This window comes from Pollicipes pollicipes, unplaced genomic scaffold (genome assembly GCF_011947565.3).
Source record: "Pollicipes pollicipes isolate AB1234 unplaced genomic scaffold, Ppol_2.1 Scaffold_7155;HRSCAF=8481_pilon_pilon_pilon, whole genome shotgun sequence".
Lineage (NCBI taxonomy): Eukaryota > Metazoa > Arthropoda > Thecostraca > Pollicipedomorpha > Pollicipedidae > Pollicipes > Pollicipes pollicipes.
In genome coordinates this window covers 1-12212 of record NW_023597015.1, presented here as the reverse complement: position 1 = coordinate 12212, position 12212 = coordinate 1, and the positions used below count along the sequence as shown (strand labels likewise).

General features: G+C 51.1%; 1 protein-coding gene across 1 annotated transcript; it reads right to left on the bottom strand.

The window, feature by feature from the left end:
- Window positions 1-9877: 9877 nt before the first annotated feature.
- Window positions 9878-11553, bottom strand: LOC119108989 (cytochrome c oxidase assembly protein COX18, mitochondrial-like; the record flags this gene model as incomplete). The annotated part of the gene is made up of 3 exons (XM_037232535.1): window positions 9878-10300; window positions 11064-11174; window positions 11429-11553. Coding segments are annotated over 3 exons (407 nt in total), but the record flags the coding sequence as incomplete, so codon positions are not given.
- Window positions 11554-12212: the final 659 nt, after the last annotated feature.

The following is a 12212-nucleotide window of genomic DNA, read 5'->3' as shown; positions in this document are numbered from 1 at the left end:
GGTTTTGGTGAATTAGTTGGTTTTGGTTTAGATGAAGGACGGGTCTATTATATATAAGTTTTTGGAGAGTTTTGGACATAAACGGCAAAATACTGATGGGTCTGTAATTATTTACAAATTGTGAGTCCCCACTTTTAAAGATGGGTCTTATCAGGGCTTTTTGGAATTATTTGTGATATAATATGATGCTTAATTATATAATACATCATTAGATAATATAATATAACATGATATAATATAATGATATAATATTAAGAAAACTATATCCTTGACTGTAGATTGTAGATGAAATGACGTTTCTAGTTTGTATTAACATGACCAACCCATGCTTGTCTTAAAATGCTCAAGATCCTGTCAGAGCTCATCACTGATAAGAAAACTATGTAATGTGGTCTTGAACACGTGAGCTTGCAAGTCATAGCCCGGCGTTGCAGTCTCCACTCCGTGCGGCGTAGACCTTGCGGCTGTAATACTAAGCGATGGCCAATGAGCAAACGAAAAAGATGACGCATCTTAAGGAAGATTGCTTGTGAACTAGGTATATCGGCATGCATGTTTAATGTAGTGCAAAAGTAAGCCAAATGCAACCTTAATCTGAAAAGTGGGGGAGGGGGGCAGTTAACATTGCTGCCCCCTACCTTAAAAAGTGGGGAGGGGGGCATGACCCCCTGGCCCTCCCCCCCCTCCCCCCTGTTCCTACACCCATGGATAGGCTTGACGTAAGTAAGGTATTGACAAGGTTGACGTTCAACAATTAACACACGCACGGGTGTGGGGTTATATTGCCTCCCCCCAAATTTTTTCCGGAATGGCTTGCGAACGGTGCGGTGTAGCCACACCAAATTTTGCATAACTGTAGGCAATCAAAAAGCGGATCGTGTGGTATCAAAAAATTGGATGTACCTTCTAAGGTGGCTGACCTATGACTGACTAAAGTATGGCCGTGGTTTCAGCGAGGGCATATTTCAGATTGGGCAGCTGATCGGCAAAGCGTTCAACCGGATGGCAACACCCGAAAGAGCCATCAAGGGTTTCGAAGTGACCGGTCTTTGGCCGTTCGACCAAAACGTCTCCACAGAGGAAGACTACGCGCCATCGCTGCTGACGGATGAAATAGAGCCCAGTGGATGTGGAACTGACGGCGTTGGCCCCTGCGGAGGAGCTGGCGCGGAGTGTGACGTTGGTCACAGCAGAGGAGTGGCGCGGAGGGTGATGTTGGTCACACCGCATGAGCTTGCGAAATGGACGGCGCTGGCCCCAGCGGAGGAGCTAGCGCGGAGGGAAACGCTGGTCGTAGCGGGGAGCTGGCGCGGAGGGTGACGCTGGTCGCAGCGGGGAGCTGGCGCGGAGGGTGACGCTGGTCGTAGCGGGCGAGCTGGCGCGAAGGGTGACGCTGGTCGTAGCGGGCGAGCTGGCGAGGTAAACGGCGCTAGTTCCAGAGGAAGAGCTCTAGCGAGCAGAAGGATTGCGTCTGCAAGGACGCTGCTAGGAGAGTTTTCAACATTACCTAAGGGAGACAAAAGAAAACGCACCCGCAAAACGGAGAACTCTGTGGTCTTAACTTCCTCTCCGCCCAAAGAGAAGCTAGTCGTAAGCTACCCAAAAAACAAAACAAAAGTCACTAAAACAGACCCGGCGAAAAAAGTCAGTACTTGATTCCGAGAAAGACGTGACATGCCTGATATGCTCAATGCGCTTCTCCTTCTCCTGTGAGGAGTGGACTCAGTGTGGGAGCTACAAAGGATGGGCTTGTGTTCCTTGCACTGATGCAAGTGACGCTCAGATGGTGTACGTCTGCGACCACCGCCGTGAGGAGTTCTTACGTGGCAGTAATCCAGACACGCTATCGCACCACCTACCGTTACCGTTCGCCTACCGATCAGCGCAGGTATGCCTGAATAAACATTGATTGTTTTGGTACTAATCTGTTTTTATGTTGAGTAATGTGATATCTACAAGGTGGAAATGCTTAGAATAATGACTGCAGGCAGATACAGAATCTGTCTGAGCCCCGACCTGAACTTTTGGTGTTAGATGGAGTGTTATTCCCGGTAAAGTCCTTTGCCATTATACCCGGGGCTTCTTGCCCCATGGCCCAGGGCCTCTTGCCCCACGACCCGGGGCGTCTTGCCCCGGGGTGGGGCAAGACGCCCCACTTGCAGGCTTCTCGAAAATTACTTCCCAGAAGCGTATGAAATGAAGAATAGGAGTTGCGTCTTTCATAAATCAGTAAAAATGTTCAGAGAATGCGTCAATAAATGCACTTGTAATGGTAGTAAGATAGGACAAAAGATATTCAACAAAAGGCAATTTCTGGAGTGTCTTGCCCCACCTGACCCTACTGCCTAGCGTTATTTTTGTCGCTTTTTCAAATGCAAAACTCAAAGCAGTCTTGTATGGTTTTGGTCACCATGACCTTCAAAAGATTAAACGAGATCACTGACCTTAAATGAGCATGTGAACTTTTGTTAAGGACAATTAGATAGGTTCTCGAAGCCCCTTGAAGATCAACCTGGAATTTGAACTTCTTTAACCTTATTTGACCCGAAGGTCATGACCCAGTAACTTTAAACTATAACCTAAGCGAGTTTACGTAAAGGCCAGTATGCCCTGCGAATTTGGTGTCTCTCGCTATCTTAGTTCCTGAGATCTCAAGGGAGGTCAAATTGACACCCCTCCCGCACCCACCCGAGCGAAGGGTATCCAAACGGCCATCCGGGCGCGTGTTAAATCTCAAGTAATTCAAACCATTGAACGTAAAGGCTTGTATCACTAATGCTATGTTCAGACGCCCCGCCCCTGCCCCGCCCCCCCCCCCCTCTGATGGCGCCGATGCCACCGCCAGGGAGCAGCACGCTGCATGGAGGCGCAGCGACAGTCCCCATCTGGCCACCGACGGCCTGAGGTGGCGCAGTCGTGCTAGTCGTCCGCTCCGGGATAAATTCGTGATAAGTTCGTGCCGTGATAAATTGCTGCAGGAGGATCTTGACGGATCGTCCATGGATTATGTGGGACTTATGGCAGAGATGGTGGATCCTCTGTTCTGTTCCATTTTTGGAAGCGTTCCCGTGCAGCGCGTGCCCTCACGGGACGCATCTGACCGGCTTTGATCTTGATTGGCTTTGATGGTGACCGGCTTTGATCTTGATCGGCTTTGACCTGCGCTAAATATTGCAGATTGAAGGCCTTTGGGGACTCTGAGACATGCCAAGGTCCCTGTTACCATCTCGCTGTGACCTGTGCAATCTGACGCGGTATTCGGCGCGATTCATATTGCTGGCCGCCTGGCTGACGCTGACCGGCTGGAAGATATCGCAGTTTATCGCCGAACCGACGGCCACGAGGACCAAATGGGAGTCGGAATTTCAGCGACCGGGTATTTCCATCTGCCCGTCTACGTACCTGAGTCTAAGCGCATTCCGTGTGAGCCGCGTAGGGTCGGAGGACGAGAAGAGACACCTGTTCGGCAACCGATCGCTGACCGATCTGTTTCTCGCACACGGTCTGCCAATGGTAGACATGATTGAGGGTCTGAGTGAGACGAAAGAATATCTCGCCAACGCCAGCACCGATACTTTCACCGTCGAGTACGGCACGTGGAGGCGCAGCGTCAACTACGTGTTCGGCGGAACGTGTGCGACGCTCACGCCATCCGGCACAGGCCTTCTTGACACAGATCTCGGTCTGCGACGCCAGCCCGACTTCGAGCATGCGTGGTTTGATGACACTGCGATCAGCTACGCTTTCTTCATCCATGACAGCGACAACGCTTGGAGCGGCCCGATGGGCGGCGAGACTCAGTTCTTGCTTCTCAGCGACTCCAGTCTGCAGCAGCAGTGCGGGACTGTTGTTCGGGAGGTGCACCCAAATCTCCGACGAGCGCCGTGCGAGGAGGACCCGAGCTACAGCAAATATGTCTGCCTTCGAACATGTTTCTTCAACTCGCTCAGCTGCAGCTTCGAGGATGACAGTGCTGGGGGCGATAAGCCGCGCTGCATGGCGTCAGACGTGGCTTGGTACCAGGACAATGCCCCGATCATCGTAAACGAGCTCAAGAAGGGCAAGAGCACGTGCTCGTGCCCGGCGCCGTGTGTGCAGGACCGCTTCAGCTTCCAGCTTCGCCGCGGCACGGCGGCGAGTGACGAGAATACCATTCGGATACAGCTGCGCCTAAACGAATTTCGGCCGACTCTGTACGTGCTCGTCACCTACACAGCCACAGACCTGCTGGCTGACGTGGGCGGCTTTCTCGGTCTGCTGCTCGGCTCGTCGCTGCTCTCTGTGTTCCTCTCCACGCAGGGGATGCTCCGCAAGGCTTGTGGCAGAGCCGGTGAGAGAGACATGGGCGCCCGCGAACGTAGGGGACCCGACCACGAGCAGGTCCTACAGACCTTACGGGGTCTCCCAACACGACCTCTCTCTGGTTCCCCTCCGGAGAGTCGGAGATATGGGCCTTGCTGACGTCATTCTTGATTTTCTTGTGGCTTACTGGTGCCGTGTTTTGGTGCGTGTTAGTAATCAATGTAAATGGAGCAGCCTTTTTGTCGCTCTTGCTGCGTGCCCCCCCCCCCCCCCTCCGACGTTTGAGACCCAGCATCGCAGAGTGTTTGGGCACACACCCGGGTGCATGCTCCTGTGTGTGTCTTCGGGCAGCCGGAAGGCTTAGCAGCGACCAAAGTGAGCGGCCGACTGGAAGAATATTATGAAGGTGAAATGGGAGGCTGAGAGTGAAGCCAGAGTGCCCTTGCCCGTTACCAGATTAAATAGGTTGGCGTGCGGCAGCGGCAATGGAGTAATGTGTGCTTGGCCAGCCATTAAATAACGGAGAAACCAGCAGATGCGGTGTTATTGCACTACTTATTTAAGGCATTGCGTGACTGAAGAATCTTGTCATCCATATTGCTTCGCTTAAATAAGCCCATACTGAAATAAATAAAGTGCTACCTGCCTTCAAACGGAGAAGCTCGGGAGCTTTCAATACCTTCTTTGTTACACGAGCATTTGGCTGACTGAATAGATCCGCTCGCGTCTCCCTCAATCCTCCCATTCGTCAGCTTTTTGAAATGTTTGAATCCTGTCCGGTCTAGTCAAAGAGGTTTGTTTACAAAGGCTCCTTCTCTGTCAGCCTTGCGAATACGACCGATCGGGCTGGGAGACGGCAGACTGGTGGTTCATAATCTGCATTAGTCATACATCCTACCAACTTTCATCACGTTTTCGTTGCGCCTGTAACAAGCGTTTCCACCAAGCCATTTATGGCCGATGTACGTCTGCAAATGTGCAATTAAGTAGCTATACCCTATATCTTATGGTAGTAGGTTTACGTGCCTTTTCTTAACTCTTGCCCCGGTCCGCCGTTTTTCAAAGCTTTAAATTGATGGGGAGGAAGGGGAGAGGGATGAATTCCACCCTGCTGCCTCTTCCGATCTAAGACAGGGAGAGCCTGGCGGTACAGGATTGGCTTCAATGGTATTGTGCGATGGAAATAAATTGGATATCGATATGTCCTTTATCGGCTTCAGTATGGTCCGTCAAGGGCCGGTTGTTACGAAAAAAAATCTGTCGGATCTGTCGATATGTCGGTGGACGCCTATCGTGCAAATTCGTGACCAGGTCTGGCTCGGCAGAAAGGTTGTAATACATATTTTTGTACTTTAATTTAATTTTTTGTTTCGGCCGCTTCAGTTTACGCTAGATCAATGTCATGCGCTCCTGGCGACGACAGTATTTGGCACTATGTTTGACTACTTTCGGAATTCGTTTACACTGTGTTGCACTGCAACCAGCTCAGACAGCTGCGCATGAAAGATAAATGAGAAACCCTGACTCAAGTCACAGTGAATAAAAACCACCGCACGCAAATTTGGTTTGAAAATGCCAGGTGCAAATGTCACACAATTTTCCTGACGGTGATGTGACGCCCTGCATCACGTTACCTTCCAAACGGAGCCTAACGTTGCAGGCAATCGGTGTTGTGGTGCGATCGTATCCACTGGAGACATATTTAGAATTTCGCGATGTTGTCACAACATTCGTTATACAGTCGACGGGTGAGACCGTTGGCGTTCTAAAAGTAATTCTGAACAAAAAGTGCGTTGCAAAATTTATTTAGGCCTTGTTCTACATCCCATGTGTAGAATACTTCCTCCAGACAGCACAGGAAATGATCATGTCGTCAAATAACAACAGTTGCGGTCTTATTGATTTAACAAATGAGGACAACGTGTCGTCGCCATGTCTGGGCTTTATACTGACCAATGTCTGGGCTTTATATACACAAGACCAGCAGCAAGGCTCAAGAACAGGAGGCATAACCGTCCGGCCAAATTTCGCTGCCCTCGGCTGATGACGTCACAAGTGTACTCGGCACGCAATGGTCAACGGTCTTGCCGATTTAACAAATAAGAGAAGCACGTCACCGCCAAGTCTGGGCTTTATGACAGCAGCAGGTCTCAAGAACAGGAGGCATAACCGTTCGGCCAAATTCCGCTGCCCTCGGCTGATGACGTCACAAGTGTACTCGGCACGTAGTGGTCAACGGTCGATGCATGCCTAACGCAGTTTGGTTAGCTTTTTAAAACGGCTTTAAGACTACAAGCATTTAAATATTTTTGGCTGGAACACAAAAAGACTGGTTCTTCTCTGAACAGGTCATAATGCCAGCCCCTAAGTGGACTGTTCATTAATTGACTGGCATCCTAGCCGAGCGCATTGGGCTGGAAGGTCGGATGACAAAAGGAAGCTTTCTCAGGAACTAATTGCCTGCTTTGGAAATATTTGCGAAAAGAGAAAGGGCTGGTGGGTGCAGCTTTAAAGAAACAAAAAAAAAACGAGAAGTATTGACAGGAAAGGCCAATGTCGGGTCAAATTCCTGCAGACTTTTTGAAACTTACCTCTTACAGCGGTTGGGCCTATCGAATTGTAAAAGTGCATGGCTTCTGGCAAAGTGAGGAACCTGTCTTACGAACATGCTGTCATAATGGGGGGTCAGATCAAGGTTCTGCCATGGTCCAGCGCGATTATTTAGTTTATTCATGCGACCTGTGCCTCAAAATATTTTTACATCTATTTTGCTCGCATGATGCACCTGAAACGTCAGCTACAGTTTTATTAGTCAGTACATAAGCCAAGATGGGGGTGGGATGTCGCGCATAAAATATGAATAGGAAAACTTCAGCTCGCGCGAGTCTTTTTTCTGGCAGCCGATGCGACAATTTTGGCAAGCCAGATAATGTGTGGCAACAATGTTTAACTTTGACAGAAACATGCCGTTCAAAAGTAAGAATCTTGTCCACAGCGAATCACATAAGTTTTGCAAAAGCGGATAGGCGTAATCATACGGCAACAGAACGTACTTCGAAATTTTGGGCTAGCAGTCTGTCGCGAAGATATAAGAACAAAATTAGTTTTTGTAGGGTAAATCTTTACGGTGCCTTGTGCAAGTTATCACCGCGCTTTGCTCACCGTTATGTCGGTTTGCTGCTGCATTGTTGACTGGAGGGACCACAGTGGGCAAACAACGTTATGTCATTTGCAAAGAGTAAGAAGAGTGCAGGTCCTAAAATTGAGCCTTGATTCACACTGTGAGTGAGCGGGACGCAGTGGACCTATATGACCGGCGGGGGCTCCGAAGGCCATTACTCAGTCAGTACCTGAACTAATGTCCGCCCACTCCATGCCAGTACCTGAACCAATGTCCGCCCATTATATACCAGTACCTGAACCAATGTCCGCCCACTACATACCAGTACCCTGAACCAATGTCCGCCCACTCCATACCAGTCCCTGAACCAATGCCCGTCTATGCCATACCAGTGCCTGAACCATGTCCGCCCACTCAATACCAGTCCCTGAACCAATGTCCGTCTATGCCATACAGTACCTGAACCAAGGTCCGTCTATGCCACGCCAGCCCAGCTTGTCCCATCGTTGTCCATGCTAGACGCTGTCAAAGGCCTTGGATGTGTCAACTGTCGTGACCAGACGGCGGTCCATCCGTTTGTGAGTAAGTGACCGCGTCCATCCCCATCTGCTCCGTGGATCGCCCTGGCCGAAGCCCAGGCTAGGTCACATGGGATCCCGTGAGACACCAAGTACTGCATCACTTGGGCACACGCCACCATCTCAGCAGGCTTCGTCCGCGTATCGTCACGAGCCATGATTAAGAGCGTCGATCTCGCACCCGGATTTCCAGGGCCGCTTCCATCTCCGGATATGAGGATGGGTACCACAGTTGCGAGTTTCCATTCACACAGGAGTATGCCAGACGTAATGACGGAATCTGAATGGGAAAATAAGGCGTTAATCACATTGAGCAAGCGAGGGGTAATCACCGGGAGCATTATTCGCAACAAACCGATGGCGGTCCCGTCACTTCCGCACGTCTGCGACGACACGCGTTTCGATGCTGCATGACTGAAACCCGTCCTAACCTGTCACCACAGGGCTGATAGCGTCAAAGTTGGGCGGCCATCTCCCATAGGCCATTGCCTTCTGCGCCAAGATACGAGATGACATTAATTAAAGGAACTGAGGTAATCAAGAGCGCTTTTCAGTGTTTTTTTTTCGAACGAGGCAAATCTTGCTATTCCAAAAGTAGGCCTCTGACCTAAACAAAATAGCACCATGAATCTTGTCACATTCGCACATCTCGGTTAGCTTTCAGCCCATTATTTCTATAGCCTGAATCACTCCTAACAGACATCTTGCAATCTATGAAAGGAACGCCTAACAACGCTGAACGTGGGATACAGACCAGACTTGCCGCAGCTGTCAGCACGTTGAGCCAATCCGTCCCAAAAGCTCAGTTGATTAGGAGCGATGCCTTTCAATTAACACGCCATGGCGAGGGTGGTCTCTGGCTGCTTAAGGCGCTCGCCGTTTGCCGCTGACGGGTAGCGCCTGCGGCAGGTGGCAGCGGCCACGTTGGACGTCAGGTGACGTCAGAGGCCAGTGCGGACCGAGCTGAGCAGTATGGCGCACTAAGCTTTCGCTGTAAAATCCTGTCGTTCACCCGAGATTTAACGATCGGATGGTGGGGTCAGTGTTCATCAACAGGCACTGTTTAGCGTGAACGCTGACCCCAGAAATCCATTCAATCGCAAGGGTTGGACCAAATCTTTGAAAAATAATCTCGCCCTCGTTTAGGCAGAAGTAAAGTCACCTTTCTGATAAACCGCCACTCCGTATTCGAAAGTCCGATGAGCAAGCCGGCCCGTCTCCGATCCCAATCCCCGTCCCACGGCGGTACGAGCACCTGTCATCACTGTCGCTCCAGTGTCGCGCCGCCTCGCGCCATTCACACCGTTGTGCGGTCTGGAGCCGGCCAAGGTCAGAGACGTTCGGGCCCGTGACGTCACAACCGCGCCGTGCGGCCACTTAGCCGTGCGTGTTAGCTCGTAAAGGTAACGAACGGCGTTACCGACCGCGTGGCTGATCTAGCTGGCGGACGACCTTTCGACGAGGAGCTCCGGAAGCGAGGCGCGCGGGAACGCGTGCTGCGCCCCACCTCAGATCAGAGACTTCGAATGGATTACTGCGCAGACATAAAGTGACGATGCAAGGAACCGCTCCGATTAAAAAGCTTCTGAGCACGCATACAGCAGGAGCAGAGAGGTGATTCAAAAAGCATTGTTCCAACTATAAGCCGGACTATTGCAAAAATGGGCATTTCTGCCATCCCGTGTTTACCAGCAGCACCGTAAAGCAATGGTACTTGACATTATCCTTATGCTGGTGCCGGTTTAGGTGTGTTTGGATTCCCAATGCCGTCATAAACAGGCCCTTGCCAGATATCACAGCGTGATTAGCTCCCAAAAAGACGCGTGAATATGATACAGGAATCTTCTACCTTCCGGGCTTTACGATTTTTTCTACAGACATAGCCTCCTTCGCGAGCATACAACATAAATATCGCTTCTGATGCCGATAAGTACTCCGTGCTCGTCCGGCAAAGGTGTAGAATGGTGCTTACATTACCATCCATTACTTCATTACTGTATATTATCACAAACAATACGCTATTTTGTTTCACGTTCTGATACGACGCGCTCATAGCAACACCTTACAAAACACAAAATCGCGTGGGACCAGTCACACTCGCATACACGACAAAAGACGAACGGTAGCGTCATCTCTTGCCGACCCGCTTCATCAGGTTTTCACGAATCTGCCGGTAGGGGTGCTGCTGTTCGCTGGGCGTAAGTGGAACGCCGGCCGCCCGCCGCAGGGCCGGAGACATCAGCGCCAGGTTGGAGAGAAGGCCACAGAAGGAGGAGGCCGTCCAGTAGAACACCACCGCCTGACACACGAGCAGACAAAGATCAAGTTTCAAAGAGAACTCAAAATAAAAGGTAAAAGAGAACCAACTGATGGCCGTTGTATCTGGAGATCGTCCTCAACCGCGACAGATATACACGCCTCAACAATCATATCTTTTTGGTCTTCTTTTCGTATGCGTGTTGGTCTGCGCATCTTTAAGGGCGTATAGCTGAGAAACTAGAGGATATTAGGTCTTAAGAAGAGCAGTGCTGTAAGCTGCGCCAAGTGATCTTCAAGACGGCTATTTAAGTTCACAACCCCATACAAATGTGCAACACTCCTGTTAAGAGCGTGAGCCGCTAGCGTCGACGAGCCCAGATCAAATCTATTACCATTGGCAGCACCGCAGCCACGCCAGGCCCTTCAGTAGGTGCGGCTACTCTCTCAGGGATCGGGGGCATTGCTGCCGCCAGAACGACGCAGAACAATTGAAACCGGGAGGCGTCACCGTGGTCAATTCTTCTCTTACGCACAAAAACATGCATATCGCACGCACACAGACACACACGTAAAGAAGCTAAACTCAGACTAAATTTTGTAACCGCCATGAAAATGCGCCGAGTCGGTTGGGCCTAAGTAATTCGTGCATTTCAAATTAGCGGAAAGGTGCGGCACTACAGACACATGCGCCGAAATTTGAGCTGGTTCAGAACCAGCACGGCAGCTCTCGCGCCACCTGACTCGCTGATAGTTGGGCGCCATCAGCGCACGCCACATCAGCATCAGCCACGGGTGTCACGTACCGCCGGCAGCTGGGCGGCCACGGGTACCACGACGAGTGTGACGCCTCGGATGAGGTTGGTCATGTACCGCTGGAGCCGTGTGCTGCGTTGCAGCCGGCTCAGAACGCCCACCTGGCCGCCATCAGGTCAGGTCAGGTCAAGTCAGGCCAGGTCAGGTCAGGTCAGATTATGCCAGGTCAGATCAGTGCGAATCACATCAGGTCACATCCAACCGATAGAGAACGGAAAGCGATACCGCCGAGCAAAATCCCTTCGTGCTTTCACTGAGGCAGTATACCTGCCCGGTTCACGGTGGCGCGACAGAGGGGTCGCGGCCGATGTCTGCGCACGTCTCTGCAACACAAACAACGCGTCGAGGCTCGCACCTCGATAGCGCAGAGGTTACAGAGGCCGAAGAGCAGCGGCAGCACCAGCGTGGGGTCCGGCGCGGCCAGATTTGGAAACCACAGCACGCCTCCCACCGCCAGCTGCAGCCGTATCAGCTGGCTGGCTGCCGACAGACAGCGGAGCACCGTCAGGCGACAGGCCGCGGCTCGCGTGCCACGCTAGCTTTGGCGGGCGACGTGAGCTCCGGCACGATCTCATCACTGACGAGCTGCAAGAACCATGCCGTTTGCAAATTGCTACTAGCTGCGCCAGGGCGTTGGCGGAGCATGTCCGTGTCGCGAGGTGTGGCGGCAATGCTCCTAGCACAAATACCGCTAACGAGACACTTCCACGACAAGACTTCTACACGACATCGCCTCTAATGCAAGGGCTTCTAAAGCATAAACTTCTACGCGACAGAGTTTATAACGCAAAAACGTATCGGCGACATTACTTGTGTGACAGAACATCAAACGCAAAAATTATACGCGACAATGCTTCTAATACGAGAACTTCCAACGCGTTACCATCTACGCGACAAAACCGCTAACGCGAAGACATCTGCACCACATTACTTCTACGCGACAAATCTTCTAACGTAAAAACTTCTCCGCAGCATTACTTCCAACGTCAAGAGCTTCTAAGGCATGAACTTCTGCACGACGAAGCTTCGAACACAAGAAATTCTTCACGACAAAACTTTTAACGCAAGACATCTACGCGACATCACTAGGGAGACGTGTGCGTGTTTGCCCGCCACCGCCTTGTGTCTGTTGCCCAGGC